General features: G+C 41.2%; 1 protein-coding gene across 1 annotated transcript in view; it reads right to left on the minus strand.

Annotated features, from left to right (window-relative positions):
• zcchc7 (zinc finger, CCHC domain containing 7) overlaps nt 1-23,185 on the minus strand; it is a 54,682-nt gene that overhangs the window by 27,927 nt on the left and 3,570 nt on the right. The window contains exons 2-3 of the mRNA XM_006787269.3: nt 21,331-21,880; nt 19,810-20,020 (exon numbers count right to left, since the gene is read on the minus strand). Of these exons, the coding sequence (XP_006787332.2) occupies nt 19,810-20,020; nt 21,331-21,834 (715 nt within the window). The 5' untranslated portion in view covers nt 21,835-21,880. The remainder of the gene's footprint in view (nt 1-19,809; nt 20,021-21,330; nt 21,881-23,185) is intronic.

Raw genomic sequence — 23,185 nt, forward strand, 5'->3', positions numbered from 1 at the left:
TGTTCTCCCCATTTGTGGATAATGGCTCTGTGGTTCTCCCAAAACCTCAGAAATGGCTCTGTAACCCTTTCCAGAATGATAGATGCCAATGGCTTTGTTTTTCAGATGTTTTTAAGTTTAGATCATGCCATAATGTGTTGCTTTTTAACATCTTTTAGCCTATTTCACTTTGTCAGACAGATTCTATTTAAATGACTTTTTGATTCAACAGATCTAGCAGTGATCAGGCCTGAGCGTGGCTAGTTTTCCAAAAAGTGTGGTTAATCACATTTAATTTGTGATTTGGAAAGTGGGCAATTACTTTTATGATAAGGCCAGGTAGGTTTAGATAGCTCCTTTCCCATAATAAATAAAATAATCATTCAAAAACCACATTTTATTTTACTCAGGTTATCTTTGTCCAATAATAAAATTTGATTAATGGTCGGAAACAATTAAATCAAGAAGGGGACAAAAACATTTTCCCCATATAGTAACTTGATTCATTGGTTAGCTGTTTCTATAAATACAATGAAAAAGCCCAAAGTAATGCCTAATATTAAATTGTCTGAAGAAAACAGTTTTTAAGACATCAAGTAAAAAACTAAATAAAGGCTCATCCTGAAAAAGCTAGAAGATACCATTTTTATTCTAATTTATCCATTTCACAGAATAGCGTTTCTATCAGTTAATCAATGAATCCACAAAACTATTTCAGCTCTGCTGGGGGTGGGGAAAGTACAGCGACAGATGACTGTTTAATCTTCTGGTTTGCTTTTGTATGTTCACTTCAGGTTTTGAGTATTTACATTTATTATGTGTGTAAGCTGTATCACATTGTCTCTGTCTATGCACATCACTTTGCAGTAACTTATATTAAACTGTAGTAGTTTAGGGTGGGTGTGATGGTGGTGGTGGGGTGTACTGATCTAAGTGTGAGCATACTGGGGGGCCTCTGTATGAAGAGCGCATGTGTGTCACCGGTATCCAGCAGTCAATGGGGGGAAAAAAGGCAGGGGTGAAAGGTGTGTGCATGTGTGTGGTGTGTGTGTGCATGTGTGTGAGCAGGCGTTAGTGACTCAACGAAAGTCATTCCCAAAGCGTCTCCCGGGGGGACTCCCCAAATAAAGAGCAGGAAGCTTTCCCTTAATCTAACCCCCCATCCACACACCCCAGCCCGACGCCCCCAACTCGATGCCCCCACCTCACCAACACAACACACCAAATAAAGGGTGAAGCTCTTTGTCACGGCCGAGGAATCAAACACATGGGTGGAGGGGTGCTGGAGAGGAGAGGAAAGAAGAGGGGGGGGCTGTACACAGGGTGAAAATATGCTAATCAACCTTGAGGCCCTGTTCAATACCAAACCCTCGTTCCATCGTGGCCCAGCAGATCTGAAGGAGTCTGGAGCTCAAAAAGCAGATGGCAGCGACATCATCGAGCAGCTGAACGCACTCAAGAGAGGCCTCCGCCATGTTGACTGCAACTGTTCAATTTGAGCAGATCTAATGGAAAAGCATTCCTTACAGCCATCTTAGTGGTCTAAACCCAAATATCCTGAAGAGAGAAAGGGTTGTTTAATGTTAAGAGCGCCAAGTGGTGCTCAAGTCATCTGCTATGACTCTCTGAAGCTGCTCACTGACAGCGTTTACTGAGGGTTCCAAAGACTTAGATTCTGCAGGACATCTCGCACATTATCTCATCACTCCATCGTCACGGGAAATGCAACACAATGACATGGAAGAGGGGGAGAAACAGAGGGAGAGATTGATCAGGGGAGAGAAGGCAACAGATGCTATCTGTCTGTCTCATAGGTACCCTGATTACTAGAAGATGAGGAGGAGAGGGGAGGAGGCTGCGTGCCTGTTCATCAGAGTCGGCAGAACAAAACAAAAGGGGTGGGGGGGATGTATGTGTGTGAATGCTTTAAATCTGTCTCTTCTACCAGTGAGAACAGAACGGAAGTGTACATGTGGCTAATGAACCATGAACACCCAGCTCTCCTGGGGTGACGCGCACACACACACGGGATGAGGCCCAGACAGGATGGTTTAAGTCTGATAAACCAAGGACGGCACTGAGAAAATCAACGACACAATCAACTGCAATTCTAACCAGTTACCAGTTTCCTAAAATGTGTGTGTGTGTGTGCGCATTCATGAGTGTGTGTCATATACAAGCTGTTCTCCCCTCTGTCCCAGCAACATCAAAGGCTTCAATGGATCTGCCTTACCCCAGTCTTTTTCTCTGTCCCGACACTTAAACAGGCATCCCAAGCCAGCCCGCCCATTATACAAGCTGCTGACCAGACCCATTAATACACACGCACACACAGGCACCGTCTCACACACAGACACACACACACACACACACACCCACAAAGGGAATGTGTAAGAGGTTCCCCCCCCCAAAATGGAGGTTATGTTTGATACCAAAGCGACAGGGCTGGATTAGCAACACTATACATGACAATGGTGAGGGTGGGTGGGAGTGTGCATGCTCTAAGTGTGTGCGTGTGTGTGTGAGTGTGTACAAGAAAGTGTTTCCTTTGTGACATCACCCTTGCCCTACAGCCTTCCCTTCTGTCCAACAGACATGTACAGAGCACCACATTTTTAACTCCTCTCTTTAATTTGAGAGAAAAGTCTGACCAAGCCCGTAAAACACAAACACAACAGAAGATTAGTGGAGATTTTTATTACTATGACTAGCGGATACAGTGCTGTGGAAACCCAGCATCGCAGAAAGAAAAGTATCAGAGTCGATGTCTTCGCTCCATACTGTGACATATTTTTGAACCAACATGCTGTCCTGAAACCCAAGCTAGCTGCATGTTGCTAGCAAAGCTAGCGACTGTATGTATTCAAACCTCTCCACGAATAAATAAACAATTCACAGTTGTTGGACTGACAGTAGCCTTTTGGAAAATTTTAATCATACTGTCATAAACCCTAGTGTGCAGATGTTTGGCACATAGGGAGTAGATAAACAGCTGTACAACCACACTACTTACTTCAAATTCCTTTTTTCCAATCTCTACTTATCTCTCTGTTAGAGAGAGGTGGTTTCCATCCAAATGTAGCGCAAATGTTTCCACCCACTAACATTTTTAGATAAACAGCTGGTGGCACCAATTCTGCCGTCTCGCAGCGCAGAAGAAGAGGGCACGCCACATGAGACGTTTTGGCTCAAAAGCACAAGTGTAATAATTATGTGAATGGTGACTGGATTCAGTTCAGGTATTTTCAGGTTCCTGGTGGTTTACATGTTGGCCTAACAAGAGTAGGAAATGAATTTACACATAGGACCACACAAGAATCTGGGACTGATTGGTGTGGCGCTCCATAAGGCTCCCAGTTTGGGTACTGCCAACTCCTGACAAGGTCATTTCGTTAAACTGAAGTTTGATGAAGTTGTGCTTTTCTTGCCATTACCAGTCAAAACCAGCTGTGACATCATGATGTAAAAATGATATTATTTGTGCTGTGTGTTATTTTTTACAGTACTGTTCACAACTGCACTATCCTCAATGATTTGAATCACCTCAGCCAATATGTAAAATACTTTTTTGTAAATTAAAAAAAAAAAAACAATGTATATATGTGGATATAAACAAACCTAGAGCCCGAAAAAACGTGAATGCTCATGCTCTATCTGTGGCAAATATTTGCATCATTTACAAAAGGGATTTACTGCAATCTGTCTGGAATGAAAGAAAAACATTCTTGAGGGTTAAGAAAACCTTTTTTCCATGATTAGATTCTTAAGGCAAGAAAGCAAATCTCAGGCAAACAAAGTTTCATTTCAGGCTTATAATAGTTTACAAGATAAGAGATATTTTGGGATATTTCAGTTTGTGTTCTTTTCACTGGTATTAACTGGGCAATATAAAGCAACTTGTGAATATCAATTTTATGAGAGCAATAAGACTGTATATGCACATTTAAATCTGACACCTGTTCACTCCTTATGTAGAAAACAATTCAAGCTTTGAGAGTACTGCCATCTTTATGAGCAACATATGAGGATGTTTAATTTCTAGACTTTATTTACATTATTTAATAACTAGGGTGTCTTTGTTTTTACCTCAAGAGAATCAAGTCTGTCTGCCTCTGTAAAAAATCACATAGGAGGCTTTGCTTTATATGTCTGTGGGTGAATTTCATCTATGCTATGGTGGCAAACCAGCGAGTCAAAAAGGTTTAGAAGTTTGTAGCTGAAATTTAATCCAAGGTTAAAGATGGGTGTCATCAACTGGGAGCCGCACCTGGTCCATATATGGATCTTTAAAATTGACCCACACTTGTGCCTGTAATTTTACACATATTCCTTCTGTCAGTTCAACAGGCAAAGGCAAACTGTGCTACTCTGTCACTTTACCACCGCCCAGGAGGCATACTGATATACTTGCAAGATAAAGCACAGAAGTGCATAGATACCTCTTATTTTTAGTGTAATTAATAAGAAAAACAGTGGCATACAAAAAGATCTTTTAAAAAATAAAATATTTCTTTCATGCTCGTGATGTAAAGACATGTCATACTGCCAAAAACATCATGGACTCAAAGCGTAACTCAAGAAAACATTATACCAAATACTATAAGATATATTAAGCTTTATTTCAAAAATTGTGGTCATTACCACAGAACCTAAAGAAACCAGCGACTGTAATGGTTTTGACCCTCGGCCAGATAATCAAAGGCAGCAGATTTTAAAAAACGCCAAAGAGACAGATTTTTTACACATCTGCTTGGGTGGTCAAACTATTTCTTTCCGCTACAAGATTCTGGAAAACAGCCCAGAAAGCGTTCATTAGCCTCACTTTGATAAAACAGGATGAAATTACTATCAAAGACAATGTTTAAAACTAGAACCAAAATGATTTTCCACTCATTTTTTGCCAGTTCGGTGAAAAACCGAAGACGGATGCCATCACCGTGGTCCCTGTTGAATCTGCCTTGTGTTCAGCAAACACATATTTCAACACAGTCCTTCTGATTATCTGATATATCCACCACCCCCTCCTCCGTGACACATCGAGCGCTCACCCCCTGCCAGCCTGTGCCACCTCCTCCCCTCCTCTTCACCCTCTTCCACGCCATGTTGGCAGGCAGGGCAGGGCAGGTGGCCAAACCTGTCAGTCAAAGTACCATCGCCACGCAGCAGCACCACAGACACCAATTACCACACAGCAGGGGCGCGGCCTGGCAACCGCATGGCAACCACATGGTCCAATCAGGGTACACAACAACGGGGACCAGAGAAGGCCAAGAAAAGTGAACGAGGCTGTGTGCCCCCAGTGTGCCCGTGTACGTGTTTTCGAGTTATCCAAAACTGAGCCAAAACGTGTCCGGGACTGACAGGAGACACGTAGTCACTGTGTCTTTTTAATATCCGTTAGCTGCCTCTTTAGCGCAGATTTTCAATTCAAACTAGAAATGATCTCCATCAATCTGCTGATAACCAGAGTGGCTCTTATTAAAGACACAGTCCTGACTTGTACCATCATATCATCACCGATGATTCAAAAAAGGAGGTTGAATTGAAAATTGACTCATTTAACTGCCATAAATATGCTTGGATGGCTGGTGCTGATGACACATTACATGACAATAAAAAAAAAAAAGAAGTTAGAACTCATATTTTTTACATAACACTGTTACTATCACAATGATTTGTTCATGTCTCAGTATCGGATTAGATCATTGTCTGGGACTTTAACAGCCGTGAACTTGGGAGATTATAGACTGATTTAAAGCTACAGCAGCACTTTTTTTGACTGTTAAGAAAAAAAACCCCCACATAAATCAAGAGATGGAGCAGTCTAGAAGAATTATTCTTTTTATAGATACTATAAGTGGAACAAATGCATATGTATTCACAAAAATGTAAGCTTCATACCAAACAGATTTATTAAAAGATTGAAGTCTGACTAATCAATTAGCCAGTCAAATGTTTTTTGCCCATTAACTAATTTCATTTTTTAATGAAGCTTTACAGTTGCGCCTCTAAATGGTAAAGCCATGTAAATAAACAATGACTACACTGCAAAGTGTTGGCAGTGCCCAACCAACACTCCAAAATCCAACAATTTTCCAACTTTAAAGTTTAATCCTTTGTGCTTATATATTTGCCTGAATGAAAAAAAAGATTCAGCTTCATTAAGGCTACCCATACGTTAAAAAAAAAAAATCAGGATGGAGTTTTCCTAAATCAGTGTTGTGGTAGAGCAGACTATAGTCAACAAGTATTTCGTGGCTAGAGTCGTACTTGTGTAAGCCGACGCAAAATGTCAAAAACATTACAAAAAAAAAAAAATATCTGACCAAATTATTCATGGTGCCCCTTTTGTCTTCTGTGGCACAACACGCATCGTCTGTGAGGGGCAAATATATTTTAATAAAACCAGTGAGTTGCAACCTCAATTTCATTTTGATGAATTTCCTCCTGCGGGAGTGAGCCAGGCAGTGGGCGGGAGGGTGGAAAGGCGAGAGAAGAAGCGGGGTGATGGGGGCTGGGAGGCAGATAGAATTTTCATGATTGTTATTTTTGTTATTATACAGAAAGGGGGGGAGTGGGTGGGGTGGGGTGGTGGTTGATAAACGGCGTTGGTTAATCTGAGCCATTCTGCGGAGCGCTCCATTATCGGGCAGGTTGGGCACGTCGAGGGGGTTATTTTTCCGAGGGATCTTTGGCCCCGGTAATTAAGCTCCATTCACCAGGCCCTGTTCCCCAAATTAAAAATTTGTCATTAAGTGGAATTCACCATAATGCCTTTTTATCTGCCGGCGCTTCAGCATGTGTGCATGGATGGGTGTGTGTGTGTGCGTGTGTGTAGGAGGGGCAACAGCAGAGGGCAGCCAATAAGGGGTTACACTCTGGTCTCATGCACATACAAGCACATACATGAATACTCACACACACTTTGAGAAGAAACGGCAAATTAAAAAAAAGAAATAATCCTGGACAGCAGTGTGTGTGTGTGTGTTCGTTTGCAAGTGGAAGCGCGCACACACACACACACACACACACACACACCAACAAAGAAACCCTTTCAATCCTTCAAATCCACAGCCTTTAGGGTAATTAAATAATACTGCTTTAAAGTTTTAATTTAGATTTGGCTTTTTCCTTCCTCCTCCTAGTGTATGCCGCACAGCCCTCCCTCTCTTACACACACCCAAAACGGCCCGTCACTGCTGTGGTTGTAGACTTCAACCAGCAAGATAGCCCCTCGATCGGCAGGGTACATTGGAGGGAGTGAATGATTGAAGAGCAGAATCTTTGTCTCTATAGACTTTATAAAACAATACAATTATTAGTCTTTAATTAGACCAGCCCCTCTGTGGACCAGGGGACAGACAAAGAACAATAGAGGATTAGAAAGGGAGTGCCTAATATGGCTCTTTTATCACTTCACTCAAATATAGCTGCAACCAGCTGTCCTATGCACCTGGTAGGCAGAAGTTAGAAGTTAGATTCTGGTGCAGAAGGGAGTAAAACTACATCACCTATTTCAAACTAAAAAGACCTATTTTTGATCTCAAATGATCTACAAATCAGTAACCGCCAACAACATACTGCAACATACATAAATATAGGGATGGCCTGGTTGTGGCCTAAGACTTTAAGGATCCATCACATAGCATCTCCAGGCTCATACTGGACCTCTAGATGTCTGTCACTGTTCAATGGTTTAGTCTGGAAAAAAAAATGTAAAAATGACTTAACCATACAATTCTTCTCGCTATTTATTGAGTCAAACTAAGAATTATGGAATCATATCAAATAAATAGCTTGAGTTTTCTTTCTTTTATTTGAAACTACATAAAAGACAGACTGAAAGTGGGAAATGAATGATCAGAACCAAAACCGACAAAGGAGTGCAAACTCAAACTCTGATTAACAATGATAGAACTGAGTACTTGCAATATGAAAAAACACAAACAGGACTTTTGATTTCATGTGATGTGGTTGAAAATGTAAAAAGCAGGCTTTTTTTTTTTTTTGCTTTACACGACCCAAAAACCCTGCCACTGTCCTCCTCCCTCCTGTTCTTATCAGAGATACATGGATACTCCCCTGACACGTGACTAATATTCCACAATCTTGTGAATGCCACCAGAGAGTATAGGTTAAGAAACAGGACCCTAAATGAACATCTTGAGGTGGGAGGGGGCTGAAAGAAGAGGAAGAGCAGAGGAGGTGGAGGTGGAGGAGGCTGAAATGGAGGAGAGAAAAAAAAGAAAAAAAAGAGGAAGATAGGAAGAGGAGGGGGCGGACAGATGGCAGAGGTTATGCCTGGCTGAAAGGGGCAAGACGGGAGGAGGCTATTCAGGATCTGTGTGCGTGCAAAGAGAGGAAACACCATGCCCTCACTTCCCACATGCAGAAGTCATTCTTAAGAAATCCCCTCCACCTCAATCTCAACTCACACCCTCTTTTATTTACTTTCCCATAATTCCTCATTTGTAGACCTCTAAAAGGCATCAGATGAGTTTCAATAAATGCCTGAGCCCCTTTCCTTTACCATCAGCCCGATTGCCTGGCTAAGCTGATTCCATATTGGCTTCAGACTCCGTGATGAACAAAATAATTACATTTTCCAGCATCTGATTGACAGACTAGACTGGTTAAGGTAAACTACAGATAGAGCTGAACAACAACATGCTGTCAAAATCTCCAAGTGTGTCTGTGTGTCTCTCCAAAATACAGCGAATGGAGGAATGGCAGACTGGCAGGGGGGCGAGTGCAGAGAGATAGGGGGGTCTTATTTACTGTCGTTTAATTCGCTCCCCTCTTTTCCATCCATCCCTTGGTTTTTCTGACAGGTAATAAAAAGCAGGAGCTTCCTTGACAAGCCCATTTGAATTTGGATTGAATAATATAACTGTAGGGTTTCCCACATAACGCTCTGTCCAAGCGTGCAGACACCACAGATGCTGGCAGCCCCCGTGCCTGCCAGTCTAAGTGTGTATATGTGTCAGTGACACACACACACACACACACACACACACACACACGCTTACGTCATAGTAGTTAATGCAGCAATAATAATGAATTCCAGCAACCAGCTATCACACCAGTCTAATATGTTAATCTCCACATGTGCCAAACCTTTATTTCTCTTTTTTTGTCACCACGCTCCCCCTCCCAATTCCCTCTTCTTCCTTCTGCACCTCTCCAAGATCCCTTCATCCCACCTCCTCTTCTCGTCTTACCTCATCCACCAGTCGCGCTACCTCCTTCCAAGAACCCCTGCCCCTCCTCCTCTTCCTCTTGCTTTCGGAAGCAGCTGAAAATCCCATTCCCCGTGGGGCAGGCTAAATTGAATTGGCGTGTTTATATGAACAACAGGGCCGTTGCTTTAATATACCTTAGAGTTTATGCCTAATGCCTCCCTGCTAATACCGCTGGAGTTTCAACGCTCACTCAACGCACACGCTTTTATGGAAGTCATAAAGGAGACAGAGGAGTGAGGGATGAGGATGGAGAGATATTCTGGAAGTGTGCTTGATTTTGTAAGCCAGGGGGAGAAAGAGAGGAAGGAGTGAGACCCCCGTTAATGCATCTTAACGAGTCATCTGTGTTTTGTCACACCTCTTTAAAAGATCCCCACCTCTCTAGAAACCTACACACACACACACACACTTACATACACTCTCTATGCCTCTAGTGTGAATGAATAGAAAGACAGAAGACACAGAATGGTAGGAAAGGGTTTTTCTGGATTTTTTTTATATTAGTATGTAATACTGAACAAATTCCAGTTTTAGTTGATGGAGTTGGTCATGCTCTTTGACTTGCAAACATTGTCCATTTTCTTTCCGTCTACCCCCCAGTTTTTTCTTCTCCTTTATTTCGTTTCCCTCGCTTGTCCCCTTTCTCTTCTGGCACTGTGTCCGTCTACAAAAGGCCCACAGTACAAAGGACAGAAACAGGCCTGATACACTCAACCCAATTACTATTGATCAGTCTCCACTCTGAGGACAAAAAAAAATGCTCACCTGCACGCGCGCGCGCGCGCACACACACACACACACACACACACACACACACACACACACACACACACACACACACACACACACACACACACACACACACACACACACACACACACACACACACACACACACACAAATATGTAAAGATCAAGTCCTGTAGGTTTAGGGTGGGTATTTGTTCATAGCTGATTTTTAACACTTGGAACAAAAGACTTTAAAAAGTAAATAAAAATTATCCAACTCTTTGAAAGGCTACATGGTCCGAAAACAGTGGCTGGTAACACAGATTGTTTAAGAGAAGAGGGTGATGTAAGGTGAGCTGCCAATAAAAAAAAAAAAAAAACATATCTGTAAAATATAAAAACAAAGTATTATAAATGTGAATTGAAAGTGTAGTTTTTCACTGTATTTTAGATATTTCTCTTTCCTTTTTATTAGGTTTAATGTCTTTCCTCTGATTACAAACAATAATACAAATTCTTCATAAAGCCAAAATTTTAAAGTGCCTGTAAATCTGCAACATGATGGGAAAACTTAACAAAGTTCTTCTACAATCTAGATTTAATACTATTTTTTTTTTTATTTGCTGTTCTTGACACTTATTATCTTTTAATTGAGTAATCAGAGAAATTCAGAAGCCTGGCTTTGATTAAAGTGTAATTTTGGCAGGATTACTTGTACCAGTTGGTTGAAACAACTAAAGCAGAGAGTAATGTGACTTTTGCATCAGCTCCACTTTAAAATTTAACTTAATTTAAGACTGTTTAAACCTTGCTCTGAGAAAAACCTACATTAATAGAGACAAGAATGACTGAATGCTGTGAAATGTGAATACTCAAAGGAAAAAAGTCCTTGAGCTGCTGGAAACCCCGAGGACATTCCAGCTGATCCGCAGGGAAGAATGGGGGGGAAAAAAGCTACATCAGTATGTCGGCTGCGTTAAAACCCAAAGGCTTTTTGATCCTCAACCAAAACCTTTAAAAGTTTGTAAAGCCCAGCTCGAAGGTGCATCCACACACACTTAGACACACAAAACTAGTATCACATTAAGGGTGTGATGAACTCTGCATGTTGTCTGGAAGCCTGTGCCGAAATATCAATGACTAAACTCCCCAACGAGTCGGTAACTATCTCCTTCGCTCTTGATTTTATCCCCAATAATTAATTTTCTCTCCCAACGCCGACTTCGGCTTTATCGGTCGCTCGCCGCCAGAATCTCAGCATTTCATTTAACCATAATCCCCCGGATAAAGGGGCGGCCTAGGTGTGCAAATGCACAGGCATGCGTGTGCGCAGGAGCACACTCACAGGCGAAGGCTTAAACTTCACAGACACATACCGGTTACACATGTGTGCAAGGAGAGTTAATCATACAATGCTGAGGAAATTTGATAAATCACACATTTAGACACATTAAACCTCTTTACAGGAAGTCTGAATGTAGACTGGGGGACATAGTGTCCACCGTTAGCCGTAAAACCACCAAAATACATCCTGGATAGAAACTGGATTAACTCAGGAAAAGCCTGCAACCTGGCATAGCAACAGCCCCGTAACCAGGGCTTGGTCTTGTTGTACGGAAGCATGGTTGGGAATGGGAGTGGAGGAATAAAGAGATGAGATGGATGGAGTGAAGGAGGGTGGAGCTGAAGGGTTAAGGGAAGAAAAGCAGATTGTGATATGGATGTACGCTTGTCCTTAGCATACGCTTGCTGTAGCCATCTGTAGTAGATCATGTTGATATATTATGTTGCCTTTATGAAGTTATGGAAATCTTGGTTGGTCACAACATTTGAGTTAGAGACAGCGATCATTTTTCTGCATTGTTTGCATAAGGAATGCAAGTCCATTTTAGTCTTTCAAAAGAGATGTGACCAAAGAAGCATGACATATCCTGCCAGTTAAATACACAATGTTTCAGTGTGTCTGAGAACATCGGCCACGAACTACTAAAAAAAAAAAAAAAAAAATTAAAAGGAAGAAAATGACTGGATAATTTCTTAGATTTAGAGAGCTTGTTCCCTTTACATTTATTTTATCCCACACAGAATAAACACTTCGATTTTTTTTTCTTCTATTTTCTCATGGTATCCCCCCCTCATGATGACTGCTTAAGCATTTAACGTGTTCCTTAACACCTATATCCTGGTATTTAAGGGCCGATTAACTAGCAGACTCTCAGATACTAATGGGACTCCTAATTAGTGCTTTATTGAAGGCAGGTGTGATGGAAAGGTCAACTAGTTAAGCTTACATATGTTATAAACATGCAGAGGGCACTTCCATCGATATGCAGCAATCCAAGAACGTATAAGTCAATCAATGAGGGAAACAAAGGCCAAAGAAATCTGCAGAAGAGAAAAGGTGAGTAGGAAAGAAAAAAAAAAGCAAAGAAGATGAGGGAAGGGTTAGACTGACTGAAATTACAGTGAGTGCCAGCTAGGCCAGACCAGGCCCAGCTGGTCTCTGTCTGACGAGTGCCTTAATTAAGAGACATGGGGAGAAGCCTTGGAATGGCCACATACACACTGCCAGGAGCCTCTGGAGAGGAAACTGCTAAACAGGCACACTTGTGTGTCTGTGTGGTACACTGCCAAGAATCTCTCTCTCACACACACACTCTCACACACACACACACATACCCTCTGGGACCTTGTGAAAAACATTGGCTTGCTATTATTAGGCAACCCTTTGCATACCGAAGCAAGTGTACAAACCCTAAATGAGGTGTATTTGTGTGTTTGGGGTTCTCCCTCTTATCCTGTTGACTGTTAAACTGAACTTATGATTTCAAAACAGACAGCTCCCCTCTTTGCTGGCGCCGGAGCTCTGAGAAGTAGTAGAGGTGAACCAGAAAGTGAGTACCCACCCCCCCAAAAAAAGGGGGGGCTAAAAATGAAGCGAGAGGAGAAGGGGTGATTTTGTGGATCCATGACTGCCTTTACGCCCCCCCTCACCCTTCCATCGCTCAGTCCTCTTCCTCCTGTTCCTCAGCCCAAAAACGTATTAATATTAATACATATCCCTCAAACCCCGTTCCCTCAATTCCACCATCCAAAAAAAGAAAGAAAAAAATCATCACCCTAGGCTACCAGTTAATAAAGCCCTCTCGACAACCCCTCCTAGCCCAAAAACCAAGGAAAGACAATAAAGGGAAAGTTCTCGGGTCAAATAAAAGAATAGAAATTAATACAGTCCCACGGGACCTCCCTCTGTGCCACTGTCACCCCCCACAATAATTTAATTTCTTATTAAGTGATTGCTTAATTATAATGATTATTATTGGTAATTGTAATTGACATTTTTTTCCTCTCTGCTAGTCTCCTCTGTATCCTTTCCCTCCCAGTCCTTCATTTAAAGGATGAGACAGTTTGTGAAAACGGCCACATTTTGTGTAACTACTTGACCAAAAGCTACAGTTACGGGACCAAGAGGGCTGCAAGGACAAACAATGCAGGATTAAGGTGTTGAGGCCTAGAAGTTTTATTTAATCAGACTTGAGTGGGTGTCTGTGTGCGTTTCTGTTGTGTATTTGTCAAGATGTCTTTCACTGTAGCTTCAGGGCACTGTGTCTGCTGCAGGTCTCCGTAGGAAGAAAAAAAAGAAAAAAGATCCTTGCTCTCAGTGGGATATCCTGGTTAAATAAAGGTTCAAGTAGAAGACAGGGATTCCCTATTCAATCCACCCACCACCCCACCCACACAGACACACACATACATACACATTAAACTACAGTAGGGACCCCCTTGGTCTCCAGTTTATTACCCCTTCCTCCAGGCCACAGTTACCGCAAGCAGCCGGTTGTGTGCTGTTGCTAAAAGAAGCCCCTCTCATGCAATGTTACATCTCACGCTCAAAAAGACAAAAAACTCAAACCACGGTTCATCAGCGGCAGCTAAAAAAAAAAAAAAAAGCAAAGCGTTGAAAACCATTTCATTTAATGTCACATTCTCTCTCTATTCGGAACTAAAGATGGTGAAACTTCGTTCCAGTGGGCCATGGCACGGTTATTGGGCTCACCTCAGGCGTGGTGAGGCTGACACACACTTTTCTCTTTAGATGCGCACACCTTCACACTCCAACACACACACACACACACACACAACACATGCAACCTGGCATCGCACCTTCACTTTCGCTCTAAAACGTCCTCTCATTTCTACAATACGACATATTAAAAACAAAACAACCACATTTCATAAAAAAAATATCTCAAATCAAACTAAAATGGGTGAAAAAAGAAAACAAATTTAAACCATCTCAAATTTGGGAATCAAAATGCCACTCCCTGACTGACAGATGGTGGCTGTGCAAAGGTTTCTGTAAATGTAGCTGAAATGTTTTCTCCTAGATTATATTCAAATGCTGCCCCTCACTTACGCTGAAGAACAAACAGCCACATTAATACAAATGAGCACCTGGACCCACAACCGCAGATGTCTGTGGGTGTTTTTGAGTCAAAGTTTCCAGGAAAAAAAATAGCAAAATTTTCATAGATTATTTTGACAAAGATTACTTTCAGACAGGATGGCTTGTTCTGTCCAGATGCAGATAAAAGCGGTATAAATAAACTCCAGATATCTGCACACAAAAAAAGACACTCTGCAGTAGAAGCAGCACAGCTGAAATTAAAACGTGTCCGTGATAACTAAAAGCAGGGGCAGTATTTTGACCGTAATTCTGCAATTTGAATAACAGTAGATGCAGAAAATGTTGCAAAATATAAAACATAAAAAAAAAAACTATTATCGCTACAATTTCAAAACACATTTTAATAAGAAAATAAATGTGATTATGTCACATACATAAACTATAAATCTAACATTTAAATGAATTTCAAAATCAATCCATCATGGCATTGCGACAACTCATATTTGGCTCAGACTTAAAGCTTCATATGAACCGTTTCAAGTGCAGCTGACGTGCTGGAAATCTGAAACAGCTCGTGAGACAAAAATTTGCTTTCGTTTTTCCTAAAAATAATGGCATTTGAACCAGATTCGCAGCTTTGTAGAGAGCCACATCAGGTCACAACTTATGTGGGAAGGTTCAACAGCAGAACCATCAGCTACACACAGACGGGGCTGACAGACAGCGCTGGATATCAGTTTGTGCAGACAGAAATCCGGCCGTGTTCGAGCCACTCTGAGATCTTAGCCTGGAGACAAACTGTTCCTGACAGACCAACACCGTGGCCGATGCTTTTCAAGGCCTGTCTCATCCACTTTGGCTTCTACCGCTCTCATCTCTCTCTACCTCTGTCTGATGCTGAGCTCTGCTACCTGTCCGTCCACCACGATTTTTTAGATATAGACTCGAGTGGTGCTTCACAATTTCTACTTCCTCTATCCTGTTCTTTGTCACATATGTAAGCAATTATTTTCCTCAATTTTCTTTATGAAACCATTTGGCAAAAGACGTCCTGAAGCTAAGTTAGAAGAAGGAAGAATTCAGCTGTGCTGATTTTCTAATATTTAAAGTACAATTGAACAGAAGAACACAAACACGTCCAACGATGATACGTTTCTATCTCTGAGTCTGCAGGAACAGCATGAGGATTATCCTGCACTATATTTCACAATAATAAATAACATAAGCTAACAAGTTGCACTGTGTACAGTGAAAAGCATGTCCAAAAATGCTGCAAGGGGCTAAATAATAAAATCTTTAATGAGTCTACACAACATAAATACATCTTAATAATCAAAAGGTGAGCAGTAAATGCTCAATTAATTTTAACAAAATATGGAATACTCAATAAGGAGATTTTTCTTTTTTGCATTCCAAAAACCTGTTTCATTTACTCGATTCCAAATGTCATTACATTTCAAAGGCCGCTGGCATCAAAATGATTGTTCAATCAAAAGCTTTTTTTAAAAAAAAAAATATGAAGGCACTGGCCATTCAACTGAATTTCCACCATTTATTTTGCATGCGCTAATATTAGGCCTACACTGTAGTCTCATCTAATTTGCATATCCTCTGAAAAAAAAAAAGAAAAAAGGATAATACAAGTCAAACTATGGCACAGTGATTTCATGGTGTGTGTGTGTGTGCCTGTTCAAACACACTGTGTGGTAGCGTGGGTGTGGCGTTACACCTCGTGTGGCACTGGGCAGCCAAGATAAGAGCTGATCCTATCCATGTCTCCCTTCTGCAGCGCCTGCCCGCCCACCCACACACCCACACGCGTGCACACACACATGCACACGTACACCTACTGCACTACCCAACGTGCCATTGTAATCTCATTTTACAATCCCGATGCCCTGTACATAAACGTGCACTCTCACACATAATCGGAGCAAAAAGAAAATACACACACAGCTAAATCCGTATTTCACTTTGTGCATACACTGGCATGCAACTTTAGAGTACACAGACGCTGCAAGAAGCTGCAGAAGAAAGCTTTAGGCCTAAAGTAGTGTGGCTCATTCACACATATCTAAAGCTGAAAACATTTGTGCAACTACTCTCCACAAACAAATCTGAGTATGGAACAGCCTCTCAGGACTATAAAAGATGGCACACAAAAAATGATGACGAAAGAAGAGGAGAGAAGTGAACAGACTTACCTCGCTTTTCTCTGAGTCAGAGTCAACCATTACATACAAACACTCTCACTTCTCTCTAATTCGCCAAGACTTTCAGTGAAGCACACACATTGACACACACACACACACACACTCAGGCTCACTCTGATGTGATCGGCCACCCTGATAGCAAGCCAGAGCTGACTCTAAGCCTCAAACAAAGTTTGGTGTGCACTGACCAAGATCGAGGGGACAAAAAAAAAAAAAAGGCGAAGAGCAGAGAGCTGGGGGTGGGGGGGTGGGGGGGAGTGTGACCATAGAGTGAAGTTTAACCACTTACAATTCAAGTTTAGCTTCAGCACACCCCGCCTACACCGCAGACTCATTCACGGGGAAGTAGACGCACACCTCTTCGGGTGGGAAAGGCACTGAGCTGGATTTTGGGAAGACCTGTTTTTGCTCTCTTGTTCCGTCTGGTTGCTGCTGCATAGCTGCCGGACAGGCGGACGGCCCTTGCTCACCCTCCTTCTCTCAACTATCTTTTCTCTCTCTCTCTTTTTTTTTGTTTTACCTATTCGTTGTCCTTACAGATCCACCCAGCAGGACCCGCTACTAACAGCTAGGTGACAGATAGCCACTCAGACTGTGTGTGCATGTGTGTTCACGTTCTTGATTTAAAAAATTATTTAAAAAAAAAAACAACTTATCTAAAGGGGTGAGAAAAGATTAGATTGTAAAAGTATGTGAACAAGTGACAACATGTAGGAGGAAGAGGGAGAGAAAGAGGATGAACAGATTAAATTTCTGCAGGCGAGAGGGAGAGACTAAGTGTAGTGAATGTGATTTGATGGTGATGCTGAGATGGGGTCTAGGCGTACAAATACTATTAGTCGCTGCTGTGCAAAATGGTTACACACACACACACGCATGCACACACGCACACACACACAAACACACAAACAAATGTAGAAACCAAAGCTACAGAACATGGCATATAAAAAACAGAAATCAATCTTTATATTTGAAGCCCTGGTTTATGGATGTAACGATTAAGATTAAGGTTGCCATAAAAATTCAAACAACCATATCTCAGCGACCTAAAATTGGCCTTTTTCTCTGAATATCTTTTCCAAGTAAAAAAGCTTGTGAAATGAATTGTAAAAGAAGAAAATGATTCAGCATACGATTGTGTTTTTAAACCTACACCATCAGAGAGGTGGAGGCAAGAGGGAATCAAAACTGTGTCCCAAACATACATTCAAGTCAGCTGCAGCGCGTACTTCACACAAAGATGTATCAGCAAGCGACATTATCGGTCCAATACTGGTTCGTCACACTTATAAATATGTGCCGTCCCATTTAAACCCATCTGAAAACGTGCAGCACATGTAGCAGAGTATGCAACACTTTAGAGATGCGTGTATAAATCTATGCAGATATATTGATTATCATGACTTCTTGCATTCCTTAAAAACCCACTACTAGTCAGGTTACATTTAGTACACACTAAATCATTTGACTTTTTGTTAGTTTTTTTCTCAAAGATTTAATAACACTATAGATTTTTTTCATAATTCTTCAAAGAGCTATAAAACCAAATTTTCAGTTGAGACCAACAGACATCTTATTTGATTATTAATTCAATTAACAGGTGACAACCTTTAAAACACAGTTCGTGAATTTTGCTTAATCATAAAACAAACTGCATAAAGCAAACTTCTGTCTTTTAGCTCTAATGGTTACCATCTTTTGCTTATTTTTTTAAAACACCATTTATTTCTAAAAGAAGCTTTTTTTTGTTTCAAAGAATTACACAAAAAAGTGAACGATGTATTTCTTAGGGAATGCATCTGCAGAATGGCACATTTGGTGCACTTGGAAATGTTTTACAGTGGCAGGAGTGTGGCTCACTAATGTGTTTTAATAGTTTTCATACAGCACCCCACAGCACCACGAGATAAGCCCTATCGGTTTTGGGAAGAATAGAAAACGGTAATCTGGGATCAGTTCAATTTTAGTTTTTGTGCTTTTCAGGATTTTTTTCTTAAGATTTAAGAAAAAAAATTCTATATTTTGGCCCGTTTTTGGTGTAAACGCCCAACATACTCGGGACCAAGTTTGAATTAGTGAGTTGTATTAAATTCAGGCACAGTTCAAGACTACTCAGGCTCATCCCTTAATTTCCTCGCCTTTATTTCCCCTTTTTTTGACAAAGTCCCCCCCTCCCCGATTCCTCTCACTTTAAGACCCCATCCACACCACACCCATGACCCCCCATGTGCAGACATGAGGTCAAGCTCCAAAGATCACAGAGAGAAACCAGACGAGAGAGACAGAGAGGGAGAGAAAGACAGAGACCTAAAATCCTCCTTTCCTCCCAAAACCAGGCCAAACCTCAAGCCTTCCCACCAGCTACAGACCCCCTCCTTTAGCCCAGTTGTGTGTAGAGGAGGCAGTGAGCACTCTTGCAGAAACATCAGCCCAGGGAAATTCAAATGAGGAAGAAACGGTGAGAGGGAGAGAGAGAGCACAATAGTGAGAAAATAGGATAAAAGAATGAGATGGGAGAGCGTTAGGTAGGAGGGAGGAGGAGGGAGCCGGAGAGGTTGCTGAGGCTGCAGGTTAAGATAATGTGTAGATCTGAAGAGATTTGCAGGGAACATTTTTATTCATTTTTTGATTACTCCCATCTCTCCCAAACCTCCCCTCCCTCTCCTCCTGCGTTGCCGTTTCTCCGTTTGTTTGTTTTTGGCATTAGCGTTACGACTGCTGGTATCCACGTGTACGTACGCATGCATGTTGATTAGAGCCAGAATATGTTATAAACACAAATATTCACACTTTCACAGACTCACACACATATATCAATACAGACATATTTAAAGATGCATCAGAGAAGCGAGCAGCTGGGCAGACGGTGCCAGGAATGCTAAAAGCTTACAAGTTCGTAAACATGCAGACATAGATGCTGCTTATGTACGTACAAACACGCATTCACACAGATTGTTCTCAGTGCAGCCTAACGCTGTGCCTGCTTCTTATCAATGGGCTGTGCAGGTAGACTAAGTGTTCTGAATGAACTGGGTCACACAAGAGGTGCAGCCCAAATACAATGCCGTGAAAAGTATTTATTTGATGATCTGAAACATGTAAGCATGACAAATATGCAAATAAATAAGAAATCTAGAAAGGGGAAAATACTTTTTCACAGCACTGTAGGTCTAACTATTTCTCAGTACAAACAGGAGTCACGATTAAATGAGGTCACAAAAGACAGACACACAACACACCCGATTCGCTGTGAGACCCTCCTTCCAGGTTGAGTGAGATGGAGTGGTCGCCAAACTGATTCCCTTGACCCAGGATCATCCAGCTTTCCAGGCCATCCGAATCAGATGAATCGGACTCAGATTCGGATTCTGACTCTTCTGAATCCGATTCTGAACTGCTGGACTCCACAGTCACAGGCACACCTGGAATCCTTTTCCTTTTCTGAGCATCCTACATGGATGAATTATACATGCAATTAGTGTGCATCAGATGTCAAATCCTTTATTTATTTATTTTTTACCTTGCAGCTTTACTGAACTGATCAAATGACAAAGCAGCGATAAATAAAGGTGATGGTTTGTGAAACTGCTTTGTCCTTTGTTAAACATCATTACTTCACTGCCAGCATTACACCTGCAGGACCTAGTCATTCACAAGCTACAGCTCAAAATGGAAAACAGCAGTAATTAAGCCTGGTGGCAGTGACCACTGAGAAGTAGCTTGCAAAGGACAGAAAAAAATCAAAAATGAAAATGGAAGCCAGATTTCTGATAATGTCTCACAAAATAAAAAATAAAGGGGCTTTAACTTTATGGTGACTTTTGCTATGTCTAAGAAGACGTTCATAAAAGTCTTCAAAGTTAGATGTCCACATGCTGGGCGTGATCTATTTTTACAGCTCATTTGAGCCATTGGACATCCTTTTGTAATAAGCTTCATATTTAAGTGACTGGGAACAGTGGATTTAATCCCCTGACCCCATTCTGTGCAAGACCATATGCAAACATTTATCTGCTGCTAGTATGAGGCCCCAGCTGGCCCAGTTTGTCAAAGTTACATTAGTGTCAAAACCTGAAGTAAAAAAATTGGTTTTACTCTTCACACGGACATCTGGCAGACTTACCGCTCACACATACTGTCATCAACATTCAGTCAGTTTTGATTATGACTGAAAAACTCAGATTTTAAGTTAAGGTTTGACTTAATACCCAAGGCAGCAAAAGGCAGCTGATCTTGGATGGCTGGAGGAGTAACCAAATTGGATGGGCAATTAAGTCCAAGACTACAGGGTGCAGCTGCAAACTGACGTGCTGAGCTTCAGCGCTGAGCTTCAGCGCTGTTTCAGTGTCCACAGGAATTGTTTCAGCGGTAAAGCATCTGTTCCTTAGCATGTTTAATCTGCTTAGAGGTGCTTCTTAACACATTTTCTTGTTTATGCATGTCAGAGACAAGTTTGCAGATTGTTTAACACTACCCTAAGCCAGACGGATTTTTTTTTTTAATGAACTGGAAACACCATAAATAATATGTTTCATAAAATTTGTCTTTAATTTTGCATTTACCTTTTTTTCTATTAATTTTTTTTAAACGCATCTTAAATATAAATACTTCTGTGTCAACAACTGCTCTACAAACTTTCTAGTTACTCTGTCACTGTGTTGACTGATGTTAAAATGACTTTATCTACAGTTCATCAGCATGGTAATACTGGCTAACAAAGTAAATGTGACACACGGATAGCAGTTCACTTTTTGCTCTACCTGCTGCGCTGGGGTGGAAGTCTGCATGCCTCGACCCTTTAAAGCACAGATCCCATCATCACCTTCAGCGCTGTCATCGTCAGAGATTGAGATGACGTCAGGGCCGGAGTCGATCACGATGACCTCCTCGAAAAGTGATGATGGCAACCTCTGACCTTTAGAGTCACTTTTCTTCTTCAGCTTGTCCTTTTTCTCTTTCTTCTTCTTCTGCTTCAGGTGTTGCTGCAGGCTGCCATTAGTAGGTGTCAGAGCCTTGATGCCTGTTTTTTCCTCTAGTCCTCTATCACCATCTGCAACCCTATTTTGCCGGGTGTCCTCTCTTTCATGGTTCTGCTCTTCTTCACCCTCCTGCTCCTCTAGTTCCCCAAGGTTGGATGAGTAGTGGAGCTGGCTATAAAGGTGGAACTCCACCTCGCTGTTGGCCTCTGACCCATCAGAGTCCTCTTCTTCCTCTTGATAGAGATCATCCTCCAATCTCTCCCGGTCCTGGTAGACACTGTACATCCTCACAACCACATGCACACACCTGAGGAGATGGCGACTTCAGTGGCTGAAAAGCACAAAAAAATCAACATAATATAGCATCACATTGTCTAACTCATTATCAAGCATCGAATTATATATTATTAATACACTGCTGTGTTATAGTTGGACAAAGAAGAACAAACAGCCAGTTTACTTTAGCCTACAGTTATTGACCACTAGTTATTATCATTTGGTTTGTAAAGACGAGTCAATCAAATTCTTTTCACATTTCCCAAAGCCCAAAGAAATAAAAGGCTTAATCTACTCAACCCACAATAAAAAAAAAATCAAAGAGTTTTCTATTATGCAAGTCAAAATAAAATCAAAAGAAATTCTTATGCGTGGGAAACTTCACTTTTTTTTTTAACAATTAATTTCTAAACTGCTAACACTGGTTACTATCACAAACATAAACCAGCTTTAAGTAGGCAATCATAACAGCTCACCAACCAGCAGCTCTTTATGCGTTTCCACAGGTCCTTCCTTCCTGCAGCTGTCAGACTGTACAATCAAAACTGCTCCCAACAAACAGAGGTTTACATCAGCGCTGTAACTTGCACTATTTTATCAACCGAGTCACACTATAACCAGGGTTTGCCTCTTAACTTCATTTAATTTTATTTAATTTAATAATGGTACAGTACTCTGTTTTTGGTAACCATTGTCCTTGATGTAAATATGTAAAAATTGTGTATGTTTCTGTTCTGTGTCTTATGTACTGTTTGTTTGTATATGTGTCTTTCTTGCTGCTGTTACACCCACATTTCCCCTTGTGGGACAATTAAAGGATTATTCTATTCTATTCTATTTATGCGTGGCTCTTTGCAAAGCATCACTTTGCATTCAGATTCACCTGCTCAGCGGTTTATTCGGGAAAATCACAACCAGAAGGCACAAATAGCAAAATGTGGTTTTACTAGTGTCATAATAGTGTACATTTGTTAATTTTAGAAAAAGATGTGCTCCTCTGCTGCAACCAATCTTTCCCTTAACTGAGCATGTTTTTCAAAAGATTCAAAACTGAATACAAAAATTAAACTTATTTAGTTTCCATTTTGCCTGATATCAGCTACAAAATCTTCACCAATACCAATCAAATTCTAGCAATGTTTAGAATTTCTTCTTTTTTTTCTGTGCACATGAAATCTTTATCCCGCCATTCAAATATTTAACACTGATCAACCACGTCAGGTCTAATATACAAGACTAATTAGTAGCCCTACTTTATTACCAGAATTGTGCTCTCATCATTTTCCTCTCTTAAGTTATATGTCGTGTATCCACAGCACTGTCGAACTGAAGGAAACACAGGCCAACATCAATTACAGGG

This window comes from Neolamprologus brichardi, chromosome 6 (assembly GCF_056152115.1).
Source record: "Neolamprologus brichardi isolate AB-2024 chromosome 6, ASM5615211v1, whole genome shotgun sequence".
Lineage (NCBI taxonomy): Eukaryota > Metazoa > Chordata > Actinopteri > Cichliformes > Cichlidae > Neolamprologus > Neolamprologus brichardi.